This window comes from Drepanopeziza brunnea (genome assembly GCF_022702325.1).
Source record: "Drepanopeziza brunnea f. sp. 'multigermtubi' strain 214-2 chromosome Unknown ctg4, whole genome shotgun sequence".
Lineage (NCBI taxonomy): Eukaryota > Fungi > Ascomycota > Leotiomycetes > Helotiales > Drepanopezizaceae > Drepanopeziza > Drepanopeziza brunnea.
In genome coordinates, this window is record NW_027094067.1 from 1,356,010 (window position 1) to 1,382,262 (window position 26,253).

Below are 26,253 nucleotides of genomic sequence, written 5' to 3' on the forward strand. Positions count from 1 at the left end.
TAGAGTAGTCTGCTGAAGTATAAGCTAAAGGATGGATTCCATCAATAGGTTGTTTTAGTCACTTGCACCAGTCACACGGAAGCAAGCGAGCGAGTAATCCTCGTTCGAGACACGTGTTCCAGAGCCGAGTACATTTTTACTTCATGTACTATCGATACACTATCTAATTTAAGTCCGTTTTTGACACGGGTGGAATTAGTGATAATTCTACCAACGTTTCTAAACAACATAGGCTGGTACGACCACATGCACCTCCTAGCGACGTTGGTCTCGCTGCCTCATCAGGAATAGTCGTTTCCCCGCAGAAGCAGCTATACAGTTAACTAAAATGTAGACCGGCATCTGGCAGTCGTTGGGCAATGTGTGCGCTACTAGGGTCGCCATATCCATATATCTCTACCAAATCCACCATCTCCACTCCGTCCACATAGAGGATAGAAAAAGGGCTGCACGAGTTAAGCGCATCCATGACCCAAAGATTTGACAATGAAGATTCTAGAAGACACCTATGATAGCGTGGGCTCAAGCCAGAAGAGGGGTAGTATCCCGAGGATGCCATCAAGATGAGGGTGATTGTTCCGGACTCGAGACGCAAAGCCCAAGATGATGAAAGCAGGAGAAACAAACGCAGGCAAGACATTTGATTTGCAGCATCCGCTATAAAAGTTTATACCACTCATGCAATACTAACTTGGGATATAGAAGGTTCTAACCTGGAGATTGATACAAAATATATCTCGTGGTTGACCCGAAAAGATGGAGTCATCTAATACAACAAAAGAGGCACCATTCCCTTAGTTGGTTTTGTTCGCGCCCTTTGAATTAAGAGTCAATCAGAGGTACGTTGGCTAACAATGCCAGCTAACGGCGTAGCTTTTCCTTGTTTCTCTTGTGACTCTCTCTCGGAACTAGCTTGTTCGAGCGAAATATCTATCCTGTTCCACGCCGTTCTAGTTTCCCTCCTGATGATACTTCATCTAGTCTACCAGAGTTATCCAGGCGAATCATGGGGGGCTAGTAACAAGTGTCGACCTCAGTCTACTACCTACCTAATTCGCCGGCGCACTCTACATCATTTAGTATATATAGGTGAGAGAGATCTCCTCAACCCACAGGAATTTGATATTCGAAGTTCTCTTCAACGATAATCGCGACTTCATTAGTTCTTCACCTCATCGGTCCTCGTAGCCATAAAAAAAGCCCAGAATGGAGCACCTCAAGCGCAAGAGCGAGAAGAGAAAAAGTCGCTATCGGAAACAGCCGCACTTTCACCACCGGAAGACAGAGAAAGCCATCTCAAGCTCATCTTTAGAAGTCTTCGTGAAGCCAGAGAGAGAAATCCCAAGCCCGCCATCGTTTCTCGTCGAGAGGGTCCCCTTGGAACTCCAGCAACAGATCGCCGACCTCCTGCCCCCCAGCTCAGCAACAGCGCTCTCCCTCACGTGCAAGCGTCTCTGGGTAACCTTACAAGACAAGCACCACATCTGCGAGATCTGCACGGCGGGCGACAAACAGTCGCTGCTCTCCCTCCTGGCTCGCGATCTCCCAGACCACGACAACTGCGTCAGATGCCTGAGACTGCACCCTGCCCGGGAGTGGTGGAGGCCCAAGAGACCGTTCATGCCTTGTTCGTCCTCCTCAGCTCGAAGAGAAGACGACAGGCGTGTGGTTGTGCGAGCAGCTGCGTTCAGGATGGCTTCTCTGAAGCGCGATCAGACGCCCGAATGCGCGAAGCATTGGAAGCTCCAGTCTTTCAAAGAGGCCAACACAGAGGAACTAGGATACAACCACCTCAGGCAAATCCAGGGGGAGTATCAAGTTATCAACGGTCGCGTGGTGCACCGGGAACAGTAAGTGCCAAGGAACCCCGTTATCCCATTGTACTGCTTGCTGCTCCATCTCCATAGGGGAGGAAAAGCAAAAAATATGCATACGAGGGTGGAGGAAGACGGAAGAAGGCAGATCCATCCAAGAGTTTTGCTGACTTCCCCGTGCCACTCAAGAACGGTTGTCATCCGATATACAAAGCGGAGCCCTTTCCAGCTACCACAGGAATTTCTCTTTGGCTTTGAATTCATGCATTGTCGACACAAGTACGACAAGGCTCGCTCGTCATTTGAAAGCGAGTCGTCAGTCTTTGACACCGAGTGGCATTGTGAGCCCTGCCGTATGAAGTGGGCCGTCTCCAAAAGGTTCTACAAAGGCGAGGGAAAACATGGAAAAGTCCTATTCTGCACACGGGTACGTGATGACCTCTCTCCCCCCCCCCCCCCCCCCCCTTTGCATATTTTCCACGGCACACACTCAGATTCTCGGGAGGGAGAACGAGATCTCCAAGATCTGTCGCTGTCGCGATTGCAGAACCCAAGCAAGCAAGGCTGACCAAAAGAAAATTCCAGTGGAGGGATTTTGGGAACGGGCGCGAGAGCGTCTTACCTCCACGCTACCTCCTTCCCAGCTTCCCCCTGTTCTGGGAAAAGAAACCAAGAGTGCAGGATCTGGATTCAGCGTATGGGGACACGCCCGAGGTTTTCCGCTTCGACTCCCTGCTGACGCCCCGGAACGAGACTGCTCTGTTCCGGGCCCTGAAGCTGTTCTTCGAATTCGACAACATGATGAGAGGACATCCATGGAGCGGCATCGCTACATAGCCTCGGTCGCATCCTTCCTTCCTCCCTTCCTCCAGGTAGCAGTATCCCAGGCCAGGCTGCCCTCTCACCTACCAGGACCGGAGGCTCAAGGAGCAGCCAACTTAACCCTCTCCCCTCCCCCCCCCCCCCCCCCCCCCCCCAAAACATAGACAGACAGACAGACAGACAGACAGACAGACAGACACACAATCTCCCCAGCTAGAAAACACAAGCACTCCCTCAAGAATCTCTCGGCGAGCCAGAAAATACTACCTCTTTAGCATCTCTAGCATCTTTACTTTAGCCTAGGAAGCTCAAAGGCCATGGTCATGTCATGTAACTAGCTCATCACAATACAAGTCTGCCGCTCTCTCCCCATTCTCGAACGGATCACCAAGTGAGAAAGACACCTCTCCTTCTCTAGCACCCTTCCAAAAATACCTCCAGCCAGCCAGCCAGACACCTACCTCTCTACCTCTCCATCCCTTTACCCCCCCCCTTCCTCCTTCCCAACCACCCATCCAAGCAAGCAAGCAAGTAAACAAGCAAGTAAACAAGCAAGCAAGTAAACAAGCAAGTAAACAAACAAACCCCAGCTCTCAAAGAAAGAAAGAAAGAAAGCCAAAGCCAGCCCGTCTGAAACGTAGAGGATTCGTCTTCTTTCCCTCTCTCTCTACCCACCCATCTCAATACAAGGAAGAGAAGGGAGAGCAAGCGAGAGAAAAAAAAGAAAAAAAAAAGACTAGTCGAATAGGGACCCATTGCGGTTTTTCGATTCTTGAGAGCGAGGCAGAGACACAAGCAGAGACACAAGCAGAGGCACAAGCACAAGCACAAGCACTGGAGATCTCACTCAGAAAGGAGAGGGAAACAGGCCTGCGAGACTTTCTCTCGAGCCGAGATGAACTTCCCCTTGATACCGCAGAGGTTTTGTTTCCCTGTCCAATTAATCCACTCACTGTGCCTCCAACAAGTTTTTTTTTTGCACCTTACGAAAACGAGACGCACCAGTAGTCACCCAAGTTCGATGAGTTCAGATCAGTCAAGCCAATTTTATTTCTTTTCCGCAGCCAAATCCCCGAATAGCCTAAAGTAACAATCATACACGTACACGGCCTCCTACCGAGCCCATTAAACCGTACAAAAGTGGTATCTCCCTCAACAACGCCCGTGACTCCCCCCCCCTCATACCCATGGTCTCCGCTGCGGGTTACGCCCGTAGTCGAGGAGTTCGATGCGGTCCTGTGGAATAAATTAACTCCAATCCGATTGTTTTGCGTGTCCATAGCTGGTCTCGTCAATACGCACATCATTCGCCACGCTGATTCTCTGTACGCCCGCCCCGGCCTCCAGACCCGTAGCAGTCTGCCTTACAGCCTCGGACCGTGGCTCCCTGTCTCCTGCGTAGTTTCCTACCCCGACACCAGCCCAGAAAGCTCTGTCTCTCGATCGGGGTCCCCAACTCCAACCGGCGCCTTGGTTAATGGGAAGGTGATAGTAGCGGAATGCGAACAAGGAAGTGATGGCTCCGAGCAGGAATCCGAAGGAAAGGTCGAAGCCGTCATGGCGGAAGTCCGAGTATCGAGAAGCGGTAATGTAGACGGATGCGAAGAAAGGTATGACCACAATCACCAAGAGGTAGATCGGAGGTGCAGCGGCCTGGTTCCGTGCTGCGATGATCTTCTCGTCGTGTCCAGAAGGGATTTCCGGCGCGTGTTCTCCAGACAGAGCCCTGTCCCGACCTCCTATGCCATCCACTGCTCTCTTTTCTGTGCGGGATGGGAAGGCAGATAGTCGAGTGGCATCGGAGCCAGCTGCGAGGAATGGAATGGTAATGGCCAATTTGGACGCGAGGAAGAGACTCAGGTAGACAAGTCCACCGGATGCGAAAGAAGCGTGGCCACTGGGGAAAGATCGGAACCCATCGTCCAGCTTCGAGCTGTCGGTCTGCGTACAAATCCCGGCAGAGACCACATTGAAGTTCGCGAAACTGTTTCCGGCGCCCCATACCGAGTAAGAGTATTCCGAGAGGTTGGGAATGTCCGGCTGGCAGCGATCAAGTAGATCCGGACGGGGCTTGCCAAACAAGTTCTTCATCCCGCTCGTAATGAGGAAAGCCGCGGCCTGCGAGAGAGCGAGGCCCAGCCAGCCTGTGTGCCATTCCCATAGCTTTCGTTGGAAGATCAATTGCTTCGGGGTCGATTTTGGCACGGTAGGGCCTGGGACGAGAAGGGCGCAGATGATGAAGATGATGGCGGCTGGAGCGACCAAGGCCACGAGGCCAAGTAGAGGGACGGAGACCGTCTCTTCGACATGAGGGAACGAGATTCCAGGGTTGGTGAGGGAGAACGGCCGTTTATTCGGAGTGATAATCGCAAAGATAGCTCCCACGATCACGATCAGGAAGATTAGGATCCAGTCGACGACATAGGAGAAGATCAACAGCTTAGAGAGACGGGCGCTGCGGACGACCGACATGATGCTGTTGTCGCTGTTCATGATGCTTTCGTACCGTTATCCTGTCGAAGAAGAGAGTGGAAGTTCGCTCTCGTCTTCTTTAAAGGAAAAGGAAGGGAAGGGAAGGGGGTGAAGTGACGTAGAGAGCTTGCCTGTGCCTTTTGCCCTCTGCCCTCTGGCTTTGGCTTGGAGCTGGACGTGGACTTGGACGTGGACGTGGACGTGGCCTCGGAGTTGGACTGTTGTGGTTTGCTGTCTAACTGTCTACCTGATTGTACCGGTAGGTGAGACAATGATGCATTGCTGCATGTTTTTCTTGGGTGGTCTTGGGGTTTTGGATCGAAGGCGGTGCAGCCGGTGCTCAGATAAAGTGATCATATCATGATTTGCTGCCTAGATACCTCTCCTCGGCCAAGCAACTCTATGGAGCCCGGATCCTCGAGTAATAACCACGAGAGGGCATAAGACATGCAACGACGACGACGACAATGATGATATCTATTCTTGTTTACACGTATCTTACTACTGGTACTGTAGTTGTAGCTGTACAAGGTCATCTTCATCCCAAGTCGGACTCGGGAATATTTAAGATCCGGCACCTGGCAGATCGGCGCGGGATGTTTACTTGAAGTATGTTTGATCTGGACTGGGATAGGTGGATAAGGTGGCACGTTTCGGTTCTATTTTAAGAGACGAACCCTAATTCTTCCCTTCCTGTCATCTATTTTCTCTCTCTCTCTGTCCTCTTCTCTCCTTCCAGAATTGTTATTCAAAGACGCACGATAACCGCTGCTGCTGCCACCGTCAGGCTCAACATGGGGGCTTTGATACTTGGCAGGAGGATGAGGAGGATGAGGATGAGGATGATTGGGAGACGGCCGTTGCGGAGGCTTTGAAGGATGGGCATACCTACCTACGCATATCGATAGGAAGCTGCAGCTAGTTATTAGTCGCATTCCGCCACACGTAAGCCCGTCGAGAACTCCGGCATCGACCGGCTCCTACAGTACCGGTACAGTAGTCCTGGAACAAGCCGCCATCGACTGGTGGTCCCTCAAAGATCGGGGAGTGATTGAGGGCATCGGCAAGGAGCTTCGATTCGAGGGGGTAGGTACCGGTAGCTCATCAATTGTTCGCTACAGTAGAGTTCATCCATAGTTCTCCTGCCCCCTGCTACGATTCAAAGAACGACCGAGGAAGCCAAATTAGCGGCAACGCTTTTTAGACGAATTTGATAACGGAAGGTAGATACGGAGATATAAATATCATTCTATACTCTATATAGCATTAGAATATACCACGGTACAGGCCTAAGTATTACCCCTCGAGGGTGCCTTAAAAATTAAGTTTCCACTTTAAGCCCCCTGGTTACCCTACCCTCAAGGGGTAATACCGGTACTTACGCCTGGGACGTAGTAATAGATAGAGGCTTAGAAAGCAAGGTCACACTGATTTCCATTCAACTGTATAATAAAGGCAATGGATTCGTGTGCCAGGTTAGATACCTATTGCCCAGACGCTCCTCGCTTAGCCGTCTAAAGCAAAGAAGGACGTTCTAGCAGGCAATACAGGTGCTTCTCTACGCTTTTTCTTGGAGCACTCCAGAAGTAGAGAGGGATGCCATCTTCGAGAAGTTTCGCAGTGGCATTCCCCAGCGCCTCTCTGATTTCTTTCTCTCTCAGGCTCTAACTAAATCGTATCCACGCTTCTCCCTAATTCGCTGTCAATCCTCAATCGCCACAGAAGACGCGGAAGACTTTTCTGGATGAACATGTATGTGAGGATACAGACAGATCACATCGGACGGAATCGAAACAGCCGAAAAAGCCCTATTAAATCGAGTCTGAAGATACGGCATGCGAGAAGCCCCCCCCCTTCCTGCCCTCGCTGAAGTGCCACTATCCCCAGCAAACATTCGTGAAGGGCAGAGAGAGCAATTGTCGAATTCCGGCAGCGGTTTTGTCTTCGATTTTCTTCTTCCCGATGATATTCGTCGACTTGGATCTTCAAGGCATCTACTAATACTAACCCATCCTGACATCTACAACCACAAAATCCGGCCACGAATTCCGTGATACTACAGTCCCTAATCCAGTAGCTCGCTTAACCAGGATTTGACGACACGGTGGAAAACCCACAACTTACAAAATACACATTGAAAACACCACTACACATAAGCCTCCAGGGGATAATCGTCGGCTAGCTTAGATGGGCCTCCTTTCATCCTTTCAGTCCTCGCTGACGATTAGTTATCCCCCCCCCCTCAGAGCGAGGACTTGCTAGTCAGTATCCAAGAATATATATATGCAATCCAAATAAGTAACTCTTGGACGGAAAGGGGCTGGCTTGACATCCAAGAATCAAAACCAGAGGCCTGGCCATTTTCTATTCTGTTCTCTAGTTTAGCTTGCCTCTTTCTCAATCTTTCGTCTCGCAGGTATACATACATACATACATACATACAATACAATACATTCTCCCATTCTCACTTCTCACTTCTCACTTCTCACTTCTCACTTCTCACTTCTCACTTCTCACATCTCACCACGCAAGAACCCGGGTGCGATCTGACGCATCTACACCCATATCCATCACATCGACAAACCCACTCCATTCCAGTCGTGGTTTTCTCGAGCGTGAGCGCGATCGATGAGGTCTGTCTGTTTAGGTTCCGAGGTGATCGCACGCACGCACGCACGCACGCATGCATCGCATCTCTCCGTACGATCCTACTAACTTGGTGAGCCTAGTTAGCTAGCTAGCTACGATTCAGCCCGAATGGAAGACAACGCCGCACGCACGCTCGCGACTGGCTTCCGAATAAGTAACGCGTCGAGTGCGCAAGTAGCTCATCATGAGTATCATCCAGATCCACGCCCATCCCATCCCCCATCCCATCCCCTCCTGAATCAATGTCTTCTTTGGCCAGTTGCTAGTTGCCCTCGTGTGGCGCACTACTCAACCCGTGCCCCTTCTGGCATTTCAATTCGCAAATCCTTCATTTGCAGCGTCGGCACCGAGTAACAGAGTAGACAATCATTTCGTGCTCGGTACATGGAAGAACTCCAGCTGGCAATGATAATCCGATTGGATACTTAACAGTTCTGCTGTTCCAGCCGAGATCGCGTATGCATACACCTCTAAGTAAGGTCTTCTGTCGGGATTTGAGCCGCTTGGACAGAACCTGTTGACTACCTGGACCTTCGAATCAGCGCTGCGGAAGTTGAGAGCCCAGGACCCCTTAAAGGGAACAGCAACACCGAGAATGCTCGAAATCTCTTCATGGGAAGACGGAGGACTAGTTTGACGTTATGAAAAGTGGAATTGAATGATTCTCAACAATATTTTCTATGCGAGCCTATCCAGGCCCGCCGACTTCGCTGCGCCATATGTCCATCAAGTCCAACGCCGACACATGCTGATACCCACCTCCCTAAAACATCCATCAAGAAGCAAACCGTACCTTCGTAGTCATAGCCAAGCACCTCCGTCATGCAATGCTGTCTGACAATTATATCTGATTGTTCTGCACGTCCCTTCCTTGCTGCTCTCCATTTCCCAGCAATGCATCCATTCCGATCTCCTCTTCATCTTCGTCTTCCTCTGAATCCTCCGCCTCAACCTCTCCCTCATCATCCTTGAACCCGCTGTCAATCTCGAGCTTCCTGAGGCGCTTCCGCATATCATCCCTTAGTCCTCCTTGCCATCTAATCAACGTTGCTGGAGCATGCACTCTGAAGCCGTAGATACGAGGAATATATCTGTCGGCGGTCTTCGGTGGGATTAATGCGGGGTAGACTTGGAAGATAATATTGTGGAAGGATGTGCCGAAGTATGCACCGTCGATGGCGGAATGGCGGGAGGATTTCGGGTTGTAGATGTCTTCGCATTTGGCGCAGTAAAGCTTCACTGCCTTTACATTGGGGTTGTCCGATTGCCCCATGGGAAGCAGGGGGTGTGATTTGCACATAACTCGTGGGCATTTGCCGAAGTCCGCCTTCTTGTACTTCTCAAGCTGAATTTTCAATCAATATGGCTTCAGAGTGTGCCAAGATTGCCTGTCTACATACCATCTTCGCCAACCCTCTTGTGGTAACAATGTATCTGGCGTGCACAAGTCCATACAGATGCCTCGCCGACTTCTCGATCGTCTCCCGCATCTCATCGTCGCAGTCTAGGTCAAAGACATCTGTTACCAAGTCCAGAGCATATTGGTAGTACTGAACTTCGGTGTTGAGGCCCGTCAGATTGAATCGGTCGGTAAGGTAGTCTTCGTCGATTTCGCAGAAGTACTCGTTGCCACGGGAGGAAATGAACTACAGGCAATGTAGTTAGCAAGTCTCCTCCCCGTATGTGGTCCCAACAAGTACGAATTTAGAAAATGATCCATCACAATCCAAGCTGCTTGGACGCGTTGTCTCAGGGACTGCTCAAGGTCGCTACTACTGTCATCGAGATGTTCAGGCTCATCTGGACAGTGTCCCTATTGCCGTTGTCGCAGGTTACTCCAACATTATCCCCACCTGTCTCTGGGTAAAAAGGATCTGCTGAATGTCGAGGTTCACGATATCGCTAGTCCACCGTAAAGAGCAGCGGCCGGTTGCAATTTGAGGAGCCAGGGGCCAGATACGGGTTGAGTGATGAGAGTTATAGAATCTGCAGAGATTTGCTAGAAGATAAAGATCCAAGGGTGATAGATGCGCCAGATAAAGCTGAGGTCTGCGGTTCACCAAGGTTTTGGCACACTCGAAGCGGGGGGAGGCGCGTATGGCCTCCGATTTCGACCTGGGAGGTGATAGAGCTGGCCGTTTGTCGACACACAATGAGCATTCCCAGAGGCCCCTCCTGGTAGCCTGACTTCCGTCTACTCCTCCATGATCCCTCTGATATAGAAACGCGCGGCGCATAACAGAATGAAAGGAGGCTTACCCAATCTCTCCAGTAGCTTGTGTAGTCGCTATCCGTCTCGCTGTTGAAGTCGTCCATATTTGACGCAGCCTGTCAACATGTGCTCCAGAAGCACTTGCCAAAATTCAGGCAGCGATATCGTTGATTGAAGGGGAGTTTAAGGTGGTGGTCGAGACTTGGAGGCTGAAATTCATGCGTGGATTATGGAGGGGCAAAATAGGCTAGACTATTTAGGCTAGATGCCGACGCTAACGCCCCCTTTTCAAGATGATTCTACCCTACACCCACAACGTGTCTCAAGAAAAGCGTAACGCTTCTCACACATATAATACTTGATAACAGATTCGAAATAGAATTGCTAGATATATGGCGGGGGGGTTATCGACATGCGAATTTAATACGACCAAGAAGGGTATGACCAGGTTTTATTCTCCAGTCCGGCCTCCAAAACACCTTTCAATGCTGCGAATCCTAAGCCATCTACAAACACTATGAACAATATCGCGCCCTTTGCGAAAAATAATCCGAATTTTATTTGTCCGTCGGACTTCTGGAACTTCGATTCCCGCTGCTCTGCTCATCAAGATCACTATTACTACCCCCATTGGAGAGAGTAGGCAGCTTGCCTGGCCTTGGAACCTTCAGCCGCGATCCTTCAAACAGAAAGCTGCTGTGATGCTCCTCAGGGCTTCTGAGATTGACCATCTCCAAAGCCTCCCTCAACGTAGCCCCTGTCTCATCCAGAGCCATTAAAAATCGCGCAAGCTCCTTGCAGAGTTCCCAGTCTGCCTCGTCCTTGGCTCTTGACAACAGACGAACCAGTTGTTCTGAGCTAGAACTCAGTTCCTCAAAGGTGTGGAGGATGAGGAGGTATCCGCCGGCCGTCTTTAACGATCCTCGTTGTAAAGATTCTTCGAAGAGTTCTTGTGGGGGTGGTAAGTATGCGAACAGCGTTCGCCACGATCGTACTTCGGTCTTACGAGTACACTGGACAACAATATCAAGGTACTGTGAAAATGAAGAAAGGAATGAGAGAACACCTGGAAGAAGTGCGTTCTCGGGGCTAGGCGGCGTGTCAACTTCTTCGTCGAGGACGTTATGTAATAAGATCTCCAAAGAGTGGGCAAAATATTCTAGTCTTTGATATCGATGGGCGAGATGTAGGGCAGCTGAAGAGTCGAACCGAGATAGATGGAATCGAAGCACCTCTGGGATGAACAGTTGCGTCTGTGATCATAATTAGCCAGTAATTTATCGTGAAGAAAAAAATGCCGTACCCGGATTGGGAATCTAAAGAGAGCAAAATTCACATCGCGGCGCTGAATAAGCTCGGGTTCAGCACCCAGAAGTATGCCTTTCCCGAGCAGAACGGAAAGAGGGTAGAAGTCAACTGGAATCGACACAATAGGAGGTAGTTCTCGGCCTAGCTCGGAAGGCGCTGAACGAAGAACATCTTGGACGTCGGTCCACAACCTCATATCCTTACCGTCAAATACCCACAGAGAATCCCTCAAGCCATTGCCTTCATCTCGATCTAGGTTGTTACCAATAGAAACATTTGCTGTTCCTTGGATCTTCGTCGGGCTTGAAAGTGGCAAGTCCCGCATCAAGGTGTAATACTCAACATTCTGCGCAATCACTCGCATGTCGTACTTCAGCATTCCTTCTTCGTTCAGACTTGGCTGGAGTAAAACCAGTTTCCCATCAACGAGGAACAGTACTGTGGCAACCGCGACGTCTTGCGAAGGATCGCCCTCGAGGAGCTGGTCATCTGGCAAGATCCAACTCAGACCTCGCACCCGAGCAGGTGATCTAACTATGCCGTGGAAAGCAATCTGACCAACCTGAACGATCGTAATCGTGCCTGATGCCGTGGTGGTGAAGATGTAGTGATACAGCAAGTTGTCGTACGTGTAAACAAGTAGTGAGTCGTCCCCGGATGGTGTGATGAGGACGACAGGTGACGGTAGTTTCTCAACATGGAGTGCGAGGGAATTGTCCAAGGTAGCCTCACGCGAATACAGTCGCAATTCAAACGAGTCGCCCGCCTCGATAGCGGCCACCAGGATGTGCTGGTGCCAACACATCCCACCGCGCACTTGGAATTCATTTTCCATGCTCTCATTCTCAAAAGTCTTCCATCTACCACTGCTTATGCTATAATGGACCAACCCACGGCGGCCTGCGACCGCCACGTATCTGCCATCAGCTGAGATGACTGAGCACCGCATAGGCCATTGATTCAGAAGGTAAGTCGCAGGAATCTGGGCATTATGCCACAAAGACGATTCAGTTGAGATCGTAGTGAGGTCTGGGAGATCATAACCTCTATAGACCATGATATCTGACGTAGTTTGAAGCAATGTCCGCGAGGTATTCGCCGAGGCATAGCACCCCGTGATAGCACTGCGCGCCATTTCCAGAGTCCATATGCGATCATCTTGCTGGCCGATAATCAGGATCTCTGAGCCTCCACCAAGCCAGGCTGCATCTTTAACACCTTCGAGCCATCCTTCTGCATGTTCCTCGGAAATGATTTGGTCCGAGCCAAAACTCGTAGCGCCCGGCTTCCCAAACACGCTCCATGTAGCCCATCCGTTCTCGTAGCCCACGAAGAGGTGATACCCATCCGGAGAGTAAGATAGACATGTTATACGGCCTGAAGACTGGCCAGAGACACTGACTCTATGGACATGAGATGCTGGGATATTTCCGACGTAGTCTCTGGCTGTATAGACCTGAATCACCCCATCTGCGCAGCCAATAGCGATCAGAGAGAACCTTGCATTGATAGCAGCTTTGGTTGCATAGTTTGCTTGTGTTTGAGGGGTGTGGAAGCAGTAGCCCCTGAAGAGTTTATGGGGAGTATCCACATCCTTTCGCGGGGGCAGTCTTTGGACAGCATACCCTTTCCCGTCACTTGTGATCCAAGTGGAAAGATTCATCGGTCTATCATGGATCATCTCAGTCACAGCAACTTTCTTGGGCAACCAGTCCATCCGGCTGAAAAGTTCTGTGCTTGTCTGGTTTCCGGCACTATCAGGTGTCCATCTGATACATTGAACTGCTGCTGGTTTTTGGGTTGCTACGACAAGTTCTTCGTCTAAAGCCAGTGCCTTGCCAATACCGGCGTCAACTTTGATGACCATCCGAAAACGTACACTGACCTCTCGAACTCCTCCACCCTCGCCAGGACCCCATAGAATCTTGTCTCCTCCCTGGATCCTCGCTCCGCTAAAGTTACTCGACCGCCTAACGTGGCCGCTTGTATGGTTTGAAAAACGGGGCTTGAAGACCCGGGCATCTGGGTCCGTAGCAAGGGTATAGGTAATCAAGTATCCAGAGGTTGTTTGTACAACAAAAATTGCGGAGTCGGGCCGAACAAGAAGGGAGACGTTAGGACCGTAGGCGCTCAAAGATTTTCTGGAGCGGATGACGACTGCTAAGATAGCAGTTGGCTATATGAACCGTTAGCATTGTTCTGCAGAACGCGCAATGGTCTATACCTTCGTCTGCCAGACTGTCAACGAAGAAGAAGTGATGACTGCGAAGATATGTCCAATCCTTGATAATCCAAGGGATAATAAAGGTTGCTTGTCCGCAGGTTCTGATATCGAAGCATCATGCCCGAGCGATCGAGTAGACAGGCGTCGGTTCGTATCGTATTCAACAGGTTTAATACCTGGAGCCACGGGCGTGGACTTTCCCGAGAGCTCGTCCTCCTCCTCCTCTTCCCCTCTATTGCTTGGGACATCGAGATATGATCCGCCGCTCTCAGTCGTCTCGCGTGATTCAGCGTCGTCGTCGGATTCATAGACGCGCTCTTTGGGAACTATGATATTGCTCGCTGCATATATCCGGGGAGCTCCAATGGGCCAGTACATGGCTGCGCACTACACCGGATACTTCATTCGCGGGGTTTCAGGCCAACCGAGTGGCACAGCAAGGCGTATGAATGAAAAAGGTTCCATGCATCTTAGGGAAACTGGAGATGGAATTGTAGGATGTTGATGTGCACAAGAATACGTGGAGATCCTTTTGTCTGGATGGGGTAAAGCGGCGGCTTAGATGCACGTTCCTTGTTCCCAATTACTGCTACTTTGCTTAAGAAAAGTCTTGACTTTCAATCAAGCGCCCTGCGGCGAAAGGAAAGGGTGTACAATTTACCCAGTATCTAGGTAGTCTCCCTACCTGGCTACCTGTACATTCATTCATTTTACTTGCTATCTGCCCCAAATCGGACTAGTTATAGGGTACTGGCGCGGGCAAAATCGCTTATCCCATCACAATATATTATTTCATCGACAGTCCATCATCTAATGGCAATTGTCACAACACAGCTGATGACTAAGAAGCAACCAGCCTCAAGCTCCAGCTCCAGCCTCCAGCTCCAGCCTCCAGCTTCCACATCACATCTCGCATTTTCGCGCGCTTTGATGCGCAGAGTCATTTTGAAGGAGTTCTGGCCAATCACGTGGCTTCAGCGAAATGGTTCCTCCTCGTCAGCGGGCGAATATTTCGAAAGATAAATTCTCCGCCTACTTCAGCAATCTCCGGACAACTCCATATCATGACCCATCTTCTAGAGGATCTGGTTCTCACGGGTATGTGTATTCTGTTCTGCCCCCTCGCTCGCCATATTTCTCCCTTTGGTCTCCTTCGCTCCAGTTTGGTTTCATCCCGTCACGTGGATATAACCTACTCGCAATGCCTCGTCTCTATTCTATGTTCCCCACCCGAAGAGGGTCATTTACTCTGATACTCTGTCCTTAATGCTTCCGGACTTGTAGCTAACCCTGATATCATAGCATTCGGTCTATTGCTTGGAATCCATTGGGTACCTTGGTAGCCACCTGTGCTGATAAAACACTTCGGGTGTAAGCTCTTCGAGTCACAGCCCATGTATGTATCTGATGCTGACGTTGTCTAGGTGGAATCCAGAAAAGTCAAATGTTCGCTACTCAACAGAACTCAAGGGCCATGAGAAGGCTATTGAAAAAATCGCGTTCAACCCAGTGAAGGAGGCCGAGCTGTGCAGTGTTAGTGGCGACGGTGTTGTGAAGTTCTGGGATGTTAGAACTAAAGCCATCATAAATGAGGTCAAGGATCTCGGTGATGCATTTACGCTTGCTTGGGCTCCAGATGGAGAGTCTTTGATAGTAGGAAACAAGGTATGGGTTTCCCCTTCCGGGGTAATAGCTGTCTTTCCCCTCCTGCCGGTTTCTGAGCTAGAAAGCCTCCTAACACCTTCCAGGCGGACAAGCTTTTTGTACTATCGCCAACTTCGCCTACTCCAACCGCTTCGTATCAACAGGATGTTCAAACCAACCAGATCGTGTTCTGTTTCAGCGGCAAAAAGATATTTTTGACAACTGGCGAAGGATCAGTCAAAATCCTCTCATACCCAGACTTTGAGCCGGTGTTCTACTCAAGTTACGATCCGGCCACTCCTTTTACCCTCCTCGGCCATACTTCGTCATGTATCGCCATCGAGTTACAACCCACGGCTCGTTTCCTCGCTACCGGAGGAACAGATTCCATCATTGCACTATGGGACACCACGGACTGGATCTGCCAGAGAACACTGGTCGACATGACTGGTCCCGTCAGAAACATCAGTTTCAGTTTCGATGGAAGTTACATCATTGGTGGTAGCGAAGAGGGAGGAGCTTTGGAAATTGCCCATACTGAGACAGGTGACCATGTACACACCATCAAGACTGGAGGCTCTTGTTCCGTGGTAGCTTGGCATCCAAGTAGGTATTGGCTGGCATATGCTGAAGGCGGAAGCTTGAGAATCGTTGGAGTAGACCCGGAGAAGAGATAGAGAACATTACCACCACACTCATCAAAAGTGTTTCGCGTGGTATCACTTACAACTTTCCGAGGCAGAGAACCTATTGCGAGGATACTGCTCCCAAGGTAAATGCTTACCATTCCTGGCATGTCTACATATTGAGTAGTACTCGATAGATGAGCTTATTTGTAATATGATTGCTGGGACATGGGGGCTTTGCAACATGCAACAAACTTTTTGCTGTGGCATTCATTCACTACGGAACCTCTATCTATCTTTCATCAAGCCTCAGTGCACCTCTTTCTCTATCCCTCCCGCATTGCGAACTACATCGTTGCTGTCTCGGCTACTGATATCGATTCGATGGCTCCCTTCTCGCCCAAAAAAATCAGGTACAAACATCGCTACGCTGACTGCAGAAAGTTCTGTGTTCCGATGCTGGAGCTGCACACGAACTTGAACCATCCGTCCAAAGCATCAAAATTTACAGCAACCAATGAGCTCCATGATTGTTTGTTTACACTCTTGGCCCAACAACCTTCGGTAACGTCTTTCTACCCATATGGAAGAAGAAGCCACGTCTTTGAATTATACTCCCCGGCTCGATACAGCCCCCGAAGGACGCAGAAGAGTCGGCATGATATTTCCTCCGACTCGGCTACCGAGTGCGTTGGGCCGTTACGGAATCACGTACTGGAAATGCTGGTGCTTGGTTGCAACGCATCACTCGGCCTGAATTACAATTGAAGGGCTTGAGCTGGAGCTTGAGATGAGTACGGAGTATATACAGCTTGCTAAAGCAAAGATTCCACTATCGATAGCCACAGACAGCTGTCGCAACACGCCCTATGGCTTGTGAATCCTTCATTATACCTACCCCGACCTGATACTATTATTCTGGAAGCAGATTTGAAGCATTCATAGCCTCTGGCTGCCCTTCGCGTCTTCTTCTCGCGTTCCTCATAACACTCTCCCGTTGCATTTCCTTGTTGTGAGATTCATGTACAGCCTCAGCCTCGTACGACGTTTGATCAAGAGGTTGTCAAGGAAGTTTCATTGAGCACAGACGTCGGCTTCCAATCCCTATCGAACGCCGACCGTTTATCTTATACATCATCATTAGCCACAATTCATGCGCAGACATGGACAACTCTGCCCATCTAGTTCCAGGTACATTCCTGGAGAAAGCTATGTAAATGCTGGATAACCAGAACATCTCCAGCTGAATCTGACGCATTTGAAATCGGCCAATCTCCCAAAGCAGCTAGACCGGAACTTCGCGAGCGGCACAGCTCAGTTGGAGCAGGATTATTACCTATTCCTCGAGCTGGTCTCTTCCAAATACTTTCCCCCCCCCCCCCAATAGCGCAGGGACATTAGGGACATTGAAAGCGCCCAGTAATCTTCAATTAGATGCTGAATATGTCTACAAGCTCGACAACTCCCGCGGAAGGATTTTTCAACGACCTTTCGCGACAGACGAGCAATGGAGTACGCAATCAACTAGCGCGAAGCCCAACATCCGAGAGCAATACAGCGGCAGATCACACAAGTGGAGGGGACTCGAATATGCCAAAGCTCAAGAGGATAGCTTGCATCATCTGCAGGAAGAGGAAGTTGAAGTGCGACGGGACGAAACCAAGTTGCTCGACCTGCACGCGGCTAGGACATAGTTGCGCTTATGATGAAGTGCGTAGGAAGTCCGGTCCGAAGCGGGGGTATGTGAAGGCTTTAGAGGAGAGACTTAGTGAGCAGCTTCTCTTTGGTTTTAGATTTGTACTGTAGTTAACCTAGAGAGTGTGGAGCTAATGGACATACCCTTCGCAGAGCAGGTAGAGACGTTATTGAAGGCAAAAGATCCAGTCCCTCCAAGGCCAGAGGCGCCAATAAGCTTTACCAACGGACCAGGGAATATCAGTGGTGTTGGTCTCCATACCGTTCCTGCTGGCGACTTCAACATCTCAAGTTCGTCAATAAATATTGGGAATGGGAATGGGGTAGAACCAGATCGGTGGGGACTTAGCGGACAATCGTCTCAACCAGCCATTGACATGCCATTCACAGCGGATATGAATATTGGCATGGGTCTTGACGATAATAATTTCACATGGGAAATGATTGGTCTTGGTTTGGAAGAGCCTCTGCCGCCCCAGGATTCCATTGACGAATTGTATGCCTCTCTCTCAGACTTATGGAGCTTTTGCTTATTGTCGGAACATAGACATCAAATCTACTTCGACAAAATACACCCCTCAGTACCCATGATCCACAAACATCGATATTTAGCGGCAATGAATCTGTATGTTATTTCGTTTTCTTCGCTTCACTCATGTCGTTTGTCGATATGATACGCTGCTGCCCAATCTCCGATACTGTGTCTATCTAGCCCTCGCGAGCGATGCAAATCTCAATTTAGTCTTTCGATCCAGCTCAGAACTTCGTGGGGAAGCTGTATCTGAGTGCACTTCCTACAGGTGAGATACTGACGAGCATCAGTGCGCCTAGTCAACGTCCGCCTGTCGCACTCCGTTATGCCATGTGGACTCTTGCTGCAAGTGTGACCGACAAGTTCATGGATCTGAAGGGCCATTTCTACCACCGCGCTCGGAAGTACATGGAGGCCGATGCTCTGAAGGGTCATGGCGAGCACATAATTTCTATTGCGCATGCTCAAACACATGCGCTTCTGGCCTCTTACGAGTTCAAGATGATGTCTTTTCCCCGCGCATGGATGAGCACGGGATCTGCTATCAGGATGTGTCAAATGTGAGTAGACAGAAGCCGAAATAAATTACATATGCTGACTTCTAGAAAGGATGGGCTTACATAGACTTGATGGCGCTGGCTTGGATGTCAAGCAGTGCTTGCCTGCACCGCGGGACTGGACTGAAAGAGAGGAAAGACGCAGAACTTTCTGGTACGCTTTCTGCGAAGACCGATATGCTAGCATTGGAACAGGCTGGCCCATGTTGATCGACGAGAAAGACATTCTAACGGACCTGCCGTCTTCTGATGAGGCATTCGATATGAGCAAACCAGAACATACCTCGTCCCTAAGCGAGTCGATGTCCCCTTCAGGCGCTTCCAAGCTTTCATCCTTTGGAGGTGTAGTTTTGATGGCATGTCTGTTCGGTCGCAACTTGATTCATCTTCACCGTCCAGATTCTGACGGCAGAGATGGAGACCTGAATGGCGAGTTTTGGAAGCGACACAGGAATATGGACAACATCCTTCTCAATACATCGCTATCTATGCCATCTCACTTGAAGCTTCCGAATGGGATTTCCGATCCCAACATTGTGTTTACCAACATGAACATCCATACCTCTACCATCTGTCTACACCAAGCTGCAATTTACAAAGCAGACAAAAATCACTTATCGTCGTCTATCAGTGCAGAAAGTAAGCTGCGATGTATCACAGCTGCTCATGAAATTACTCACGTCATGCGAATGGTCTCTCACATGGACCTATCTTCTGTGAGCTTCCTCGCCTTGAGCTCGTATTTTCTCGCTAATCCTGTCCAGATGAACCCTTTCATATGTTTCTGTCTCTACGTGGCGGCACGAGTCTTCGCCCAATACTTGAAGAGCCGGCCGGACGATAGCAAGACAGGAGATTCTCTACGATTCCTCCTTATTGCCATGAATGCCCTAAAAAAGAAGAATCCTTTGACGGAGTCATTCTTGGTGCAGCTGGATGTTGACCTGGAAGGTCTTGGTATGCGAAACCCGAAGTTCAAATCTTTATTCGCGTACAGCGAAGACCACGTAAGTACCTCACTACATATTTTCTCCAACCATGCTAACAAGCAATAGCTCGGAATATCGAGTGCAGAGATGCCCAAGATAGGCCAAGGTCCCAACGGTCTCCCGAATACCTTTCGCAAGCCAGGAGGAGAGTGTAATTTCATGCGAATTCCCGAAGGTGCTGGAAATCCCATGGACGATGTCAGCTCTACCAAGGATCCGAACGACTTCCGGCGGGGATCAGAGCCGAATTCAGCTGGTCCGTCCAATTCCAACGCCAACCATTTTGGAGACCAGACGAACTGGATGCCACTCCCGGATCACCCGCCGACGGACACAGGCAATGCAGTCCAACAAACACTTCAGGGTCTTGCGACAGGCGAGATTCATCGCTCCACAGCCTACGGGCCTGGTCTGAGCAATAACCGCTTCGGAAACAGTGAAAGCAGCAACGGAGTAGATACGGGACTTTCGCCTGGTACCGCAATCTCATCCTCCAACCGCCCAACGCCCATTGCTTCTACACCATCCGACTCACTCTCCAACCTACAGCCTGGGCAGTCCGACTCGACGTCCTACGAGACGAGTGCAGCAGCGACACATCTTTCCAAGCACTTACCAGGAAGTGATACGAGGACCATGCAGGGGTTCTCTCCGAACCAGCAGGTTTACAATGGGATTGCGGCGACGGGGATGACGCCGGATGGTACATTCGGAATGACGGCGACGCCGAGGAGGGGCTTCGATCTACAGAGTAGCTGGGAGATGAGCAGTCAGCCTATAACGGGACTCACTCCCGTTGGCGAAGGGGTGTTTAGGCAGTTGTTGGGGCTGGGACCTATGGATGCTATGTAAGTAAGCCCACTCCACATCCTCACTTGAGATCGGATCAAAGCTAACGTTATTTCGAACAGGGACCTTGGATGGGAAGGCGGATCATGAAAATTTTTATGACATCTTTCTTACTCAAAGTACTGTTTACAATCGATCGCTCTAGACGATATCAGCGAGCCAGTGGGCTAGTATTGAGTATTTATTGAACCACTCAAACGAAGGATGAAGAAACGGCGTTTATCTCGATACTGGAGCAGGGTGACGGGAACTCGGCTTTGGGGCACGGTGATGATGATGGTTTGTGTACGAGATCGCATTCACTGTATTTGGATAAGCTCTGCACGATTTCAGTATGTTACAACAGCGCTTTGGGGTCATACACGGGCGGGCGCTTTGGGATTTAATTGCCTTCCCACTCTCGGCTTACAGGTCACGAACAGATTTTGGGGGGGGGGCAGGAGATGAAGAAAACATTGCGACGGTGACGATGCCGGTTTCATCCTTCAAGGTTCTCGTTCTCCCAGTGCTTTGTATCTGTGAAGCGGCATATACATGTGTACATATGTATACATATATACATACACAAGTGCAAGATACGTTCGTAAATAAGCAGCGACTCTGGATCCGATGCCAGGGAACCAAAATAACAACAAATGTTCATATATGTATATATACACACGAAGACAAACGTACTACCACGTATTTCCGAAATTCACACTTACCCCCTTCCCATCCGCACCTTATCAGCCAGCTACCCAGCCACCCATCTACAACCGTCTCCTCCGATTTCTGCTCTGCTATGGGATCCGAGTTGACAGTCGGTTTTGGAGCTGGTCTGTGAGTGAGGGCTGTTTGTTGACTCACGAAGCAAAACAGAAGCTACCTACCGCTACCTACCGATTAAGCTCACCCGGCTGTTATTATATAGAGCATGGAAATCTTGGTAGTTTTGCTGTTCTGGCCAGCGGACTTGCCCTAGTCGTAGCAGCCCTGTCATCATGCGTGGGCCGCAGAGTGGCATTGCAGTAAATAAAGAAATGTGTGATATGAGGAGAAAGAATGGGTGCTGGTGGGGGGTGAATGGGAAACGATTGAGAAGAGATGAAAGCTTAGAGCTGCGCGAGTTTGGATGAAGGTTGTACTTTGGGGAATTGGGGAGGGTAGAGAGCTGTTGGATTATTTGTATGCAGGTTTGGTTTAGAGTGTTCGCCTCAGGACCAGGGGTAAAAGGTGGCGTGGATTTGATAAATTCTTACATTTTACATGTGTTTCACTGTACATGCTTATCCTCCTGGATAGCTGAGTATAAAGATCGATGGAGGATATTCTTTCATCCGCCCTACTTGACTCTCCGCTTCCCATGGTTTCTCTCGCGCGCGGTCACAACCCACTTGTTTGGTTTTCTGACCTTTCGAGTCTTGTATCCTCCTTTCGCCTAACATGTTGTCAGCACGTTTAGATTTTTAGGTTTGGAATACTCACAGGCATACCCCATGGGCTGACAGGGTTGACGTTACCCTTCGACTTTCCACGTCCACCACCGTGTGGATGGTCAGCTGTGAAAATCATTAGCTCTTGGATTGTGATGTCCTTGATTAGGCAGTCCTTACCGGCATTCATGGCGACACCTCTGACTGTTGGTCGAATGTTCAACCATCTCTTTCGTCCGGCCTTACCGAGTTGAGTATGTTGGTAATGAGGGTTACTAGCCACACCGATCGTAGCACAAGCATCTCTGCTCACTTTCCGCACTTCACCACTCTGCAGACGAACGGTCACATATTTTTTGCCGCCACTCGTAGTCTCGTCGTCCTTAGACATAACCACAGCGTAGGTACCTGCACTTCGGCAGAAGACGGCCCCCTTCCCTTTCGTCGATCCAACATTGTAGATGATGGTCCCAATGGGAATCATGTGAAGCGGCAGACAATTACCCCGCCAGGCGGTCTTCGCAGCTAATACACCAGGATCCACCACTCCTCCCATACTGTCCAGGAGCTCCTGAGGGATACCAGCTCGGTAGCTCTGAACCACATCTCCAGCTCTCATTCCTTCACAAGCCACAATATAGCTCTTCCTGCCGGTAGCTTCCTCATTCAGCAATGCAATGTGTGCAGTTCGTCCCGGGTCATGCTCGATGCGCTCCACAGTGTGCTTCCCAGGTGCCATTCTCGAGAAATCCACAGTCCGTATCCTTCTCTTGTGGCCACCACCACGGTGGCGGATTGTGACTCGACCGCTATTATTTCTTCCTCCTTTCCCATGACCCTTCTTTGCAAACGTCAATGGTAGAAAAGGTCTCCCCTTCCACAGATGGTCGTTGATGGGCCGCCTCAAATGTCGCACACCGGGAGTTCGAGGCTTATATGTCCGCATCCTGAATGTAGAATCTCCATCATCAACGGTCGGAGGAGGTGCAAAGCCTGTTGACGGAGGGCTGACCTTCGCCGGTTCGATAGTTGTGGCAAAGAATCGTGTCAGGAATTGACATGTAGTCTTTCCCTTTGGGGGCTGCCGCAGCAGCAGCCGTGATTGCAGCATGATGGCCGAGCCAGCTTTGGATAATTGATCGATCGACCCAGCTCTCAAACAGACTGCTTCTTCAATTGCCCTGGCGCGGGCGAGTAACGTCGGTGGATAAGACTGTCAGCCGGTATTTGCTGGTGTAGCTGTCTGCCGACGACGATGGCGAGTTGCTGGGCTCTTCGACTTTGTGAGACAATCGCGTTCAGCCACACAGCCACTGCGTTGCCCGGCCAGACCAGAGCGGATCCCCAAGTCAACAAGTGCAATTCCTGGCCCACCAACGCTTGCATTAAATATTCTCTTCCAGCAGAAGGTCTATTGTATTGAATTGACACGGATACAGCTTCATCGCCTGGAATCGCTACAGCTCGCCTGCTTTCCTGTCTGTCCACCACCGCATCTCTTCACTTCGCCTCCTGCCCGCCCTTGCATCGCATCACGCATTCGCTTTGCCTTTGCCTTGCGCGTAGTGCACACCCACTGCAACGTTTGGTAGGTAGGGATCCCTGTCAGTCGCGCTAGTCATAACAGGCGAATACCTCCAACTCAAGTCTTCCTCTCCAGTCCCACACCCATACAACACCCAGACAACAACAACAAACCCTACAAATCCTTCTTCCCGCCCTCCATACACCAACACTTCTCTACATCCTCGACCGACTGCGCGATACTCACTCGGGCCTCAAGGCAAGGAGAATTGATAATAACTCGCCGTGCCCCTCCAGATACCAGCACGCACATCAATCGATATTTGTTGATATCGTCGTGCCCGAGCCGACACTACCTATCTTGAGCCTTCCGGCTTTCGACCTGGTTCTCGGCTGGTTTCTTGTATGTATACTCACCTGAGGTCCTTTATTGATGCACCATCGCGTCCTCACTGTCTGCTTTTCGAGTTTCACACGCGTGTCTACACCAATTCATACCGCGTCTCACTCACCTGGACACAGCTCTTCGACCTTCACATCATACCGAAACATAATCCCTAACAATACAAAAGCTCAAGATGCCTCCCGTGAGTTCACTTAATTCTCCGGAACAACCTGCTTCAGCTATGAATATGGGTTCCAAACAAATACTTGGTACGCGTGCTGATATCCTGTGCAGACTCGAGCTTCCATGAACCATCGGGCTGTCATGAACGAGAACGACGAGAATACTACTGGCGGGCGCCGTCTAACTAGATCCAAGTCAGCTATGTTCGGCGACGATTCCGCCTCCGGTGCGAAGAAACCCCTTCAGTCCAAGAAAGCTGCTGCCGTCAACAACCAACCACTTCGCAAGCGTGCTGCGTTAGGAGATGTCAGCAATGTCACTAAGGGCGAGATCTTGGAGAGCAAGAAGAACGCAGGAAAGGGTGGTCTCGTTTCCAAGGCATCTCAACCAACCGGTGTCCAGAAGAACGTGTCCCGTACAAACTCCACAAGAAAGGTTCTGGGTGCCAAGGACAACAACAAGAAGGCGGAGGCAAAGCGTACAGGATCTGGTGTTCTTGCTGGCAAGCGCAAGTCGAGCTCGACCTCTGCGAACAACGCGTCTATCAAGGAACAGACCCCGGCGGAGGATGAGCAACCTTCGAGGAAGAAGATCCACATTGAAGTTGAGGAGCAGGTCGTGATCGCGGAGGACTTCGCGCCCGAGGTGAAGGAAGAGGCCAAGGTTGTCGACGAGGAGTCAGTCAGTCAACAGTTCGCCGAGGGTGTCGAGGACTTGGATCGGGAGGATCTTGATGACCCATTGATGGTTGCCGAGTACGTCGTTGAGATCTTCGACTACCTCAAGAAGTTGGAGGTTGCCAGCCGACCCAACGCGGATTACATGGAGCATCAAGAGGATCTCGAGTGGAAGATGCGTGGTATCCTTATTGACTGGTTGGTCGAGGTCCACACCCGTTTCCACCTCCTACCCGAAACACTCTTCTTGGCCGTCAACATCATCGATCGCTTCCTCTCTACCAAGGTTGTTCAACTTGATCGTCTTCAATTGGTTGGTGTTACGGCTATGTTCATCGCATCGAAGTATGAAGAGGTCCTCTCCCCACATGTCGCTAACTTCCGTCGCGTCGCGGATGATGGATTCACTGAGGATGAGATCCTGAGCGCCGAGAGATATGTCCTCACTGCCCTAAACTACGACCTCAGCTACCCCAACCCCATGAACTTCCTCCGCCGTATCTCAAAGGCCGATAACTATGATATACAGACCCGTACCCTGGGAAAGTATCTCATGGAGATCAGTCTTCTTGACCACCGCTTCATGGAGTACCTGCCCAGTCACATCGCCGCGGCTTCCATGTACCTGGCCCGCAAGATCTTGGACAGAGGTGAATGGGTAAGTCACGCATCCATCCTGCTACCTTTACCCTCACTAACACCTTCTAGGACCCAACCTTGGCTCACTATGCTGGCTACAGCGAGGAAGAAATTGAGCCCGTCTTCAAGCTCATGGTTGACTACCTCGCCCGTCCGGTCACTCACGAGGCATTCTTCAAGAAGTATGCTAGCAAGAAGTTCCTTAAGGGTAAGCAATCAATGATTCCTGTGTCTCACGGTTTACTAACATTTTCTAGCATCCATTCTCACCAGACAATGGGCCAAGAAGCACGCCGCAGCTCTCGGTGTTGACGTCGACCTTCCTCTGGAGGCCGCACGTTGAGCCCACGACTTTACGATGACTTATCTGCCACGACAACTTACGTCATTTGCTCTCTGGATACACCATGAAAACTGCATCGTTGGATGGGACACGACTGGGTAATGACGGATAATTTCTCGGATCCCTCCCCATATTCTTGTGCGTCTTTCCGGACTCTCGACCTTCGGGTACATGCGATCCATGGAAAGATGTGGTGGCTTCTTCTCTGAACGTAGCCGAGTTTACTACATATTCTATCTCGCTCTTGCATCATCGGACTGGCGTTTTCTGTGTTTGGGCGGCACGGAGTCGGTCCTTTCCTCGTGTTTCTATTGTGCAGGATCTGTCTAGGTATTACACCATGACAAGAAAAAGGTCCTGAAGATCGCTAGCGTACTTTGCATTTGCTATCGAAGCGCTTATGGGAGTTCGCTTTTCTGGTGTCCAGGGGCACCGTCTGTAGATACTTACCGACAATAAACCATACCTTCAACCATAACCATGCTTTGCAGGGTCAATATGACTTTGATTGTGATCTCATTCCCTCCTCAAAATGTACCAGGTAGTACTGCATTATGCACCTGTTCCCTGTTCGAACTCCTGACTACGTAGGAGAGCTGAGCCCAGTCTTTACATGTACGACAGGAGGCTCAAAAGTGCCCGTGCAAGCTATTCGCTAGCGCCATCTCGATAAGAGCTTCAGTAACAATCACATCAC

At 50.1% G+C, this 26,253-nt stretch overlaps 8 protein-coding genes across 8 annotated transcripts; 4 read left to right on the plus strand and 4 right to left on the minus strand.

The window, feature by feature from the left end:
* Positions 1–1,206: 1,206 nt before the first annotated feature.
* On the plus strand, positions 1,207–2,651 carry L3040_003171 (uncharacterized protein; the record flags this gene model as incomplete). Its single annotated transcript, XM_066154371.1, has 3 exons — positions 1,207–1,850; positions 2,004–2,241; positions 2,400–2,651. 3 exons carry the CDS (start codon positions 1,207–1,209, stop codon positions 2,649–2,651), a joined length of 1,134 nt encoding a protein of 377 aa, XP_066012341.1.
* Positions 2,652–3,815: 1,164 nt separating this feature from the next.
* Positions 3,816–5,129, minus strand: L3040_003172 (uncharacterized protein; the record flags this gene model as incomplete). Its single annotated transcript, XM_007297611.1, has 2 exons — positions 3,816–3,872; positions 3,939–5,129. 2 exons carry the CDS (start codon positions 5,127–5,129, stop codon positions 3,816–3,818), a joined length of 1,248 nt encoding a protein of 415 aa, XP_007297673.1.
* A 3,469-nt stretch (positions 5,130–8,598) lies between these two features.
* L3040_003173 (uncharacterized protein) lies at positions 8,599–10,073 on the minus strand (the record flags this gene model as incomplete). The annotated part of the gene is made up of 3 exons (XM_007297610.1): positions 8,599–9,102; positions 9,158–9,403; positions 10,017–10,073. The coding sequence occupies 3 exons, from the start codon at positions 10,071–10,073 to the stop codon at positions 8,599–8,601; spliced, it is 807 nt and encodes a 268-aa protein (XP_007297672.1).
* Positions 10,074–10,526: 453 nt separating this feature from the next.
* L3040_003174 (uncharacterized protein) lies at positions 10,527–13,879 on the minus strand (the record flags this gene model as incomplete). Its single annotated transcript, XM_007297609.1, has 3 exons — positions 10,527–11,222; positions 11,273–13,453; positions 13,502–13,879. The coding sequence occupies 3 exons, from the start codon at positions 13,877–13,879 to the stop codon at positions 10,527–10,529; spliced, it is 3,255 nt and encodes a 1,084-aa protein (XP_007297671.1).
* Positions 13,880–14,483: 604 nt separating this feature from the next.
* L3040_003175 (uncharacterized protein) lies at positions 14,484–15,822 on the plus strand (the record flags this gene model as incomplete). The annotated part of the gene is made up of 4 exons (XM_007297608.1): positions 14,484–14,599; positions 14,804–14,872; positions 14,926–15,166; positions 15,250–15,822. The coding sequence occupies 4 exons, from the start codon at positions 14,484–14,486 to the stop codon at positions 15,820–15,822; spliced, it is 999 nt and encodes a 332-aa protein (XP_007297670.1).
* Positions 15,823–17,214: 1,392 nt separating this feature from the next.
* Positions 17,215–20,483, plus strand: L3040_003176 (uncharacterized protein; the record flags this gene model as incomplete). Its single annotated transcript, XM_066154372.1, has 8 exons — positions 17,215–17,539; positions 17,620–17,962; positions 18,014–18,091; positions 18,289–18,558; positions 18,608–19,271; positions 19,320–19,562; positions 19,611–20,392; positions 20,456–20,483. The coding sequence occupies 8 exons, from the start codon at positions 17,215–17,217 to the stop codon at positions 20,481–20,483; spliced, it is 2,733 nt and encodes a 910-aa protein (XP_066012342.1).
* A 1,231-nt stretch (positions 20,484–21,714) lies between these two features.
* Positions 21,715–22,916, minus strand: L3040_003177 (mitochondrial 54S ribosomal protein uL2m; the record flags this gene model as incomplete). Its single annotated transcript, XM_007297606.1, has 3 exons — positions 21,715–21,810; positions 21,858–21,931; positions 21,986–22,916. 3 exons carry the CDS (start codon positions 22,914–22,916, stop codon positions 21,715–21,717), a joined length of 1,101 nt encoding a protein of 366 aa, XP_007297668.1.
* Positions 22,917–23,907: 991 nt separating this feature from the next.
* On the plus strand, positions 23,908–25,556 carry L3040_003178 (uncharacterized protein; the record flags this gene model as incomplete). The annotated part of the gene is made up of 4 exons (XM_007297605.1): positions 23,908–23,916; positions 24,009–25,232; positions 25,283–25,421; positions 25,471–25,556. 4 exons carry the CDS (start codon positions 23,908–23,910, stop codon positions 25,554–25,556), a joined length of 1,458 nt encoding a protein of 485 aa, XP_007297667.1.
* Between the last annotated feature and the right edge of the window lie 697 nt (positions 25,557–26,253).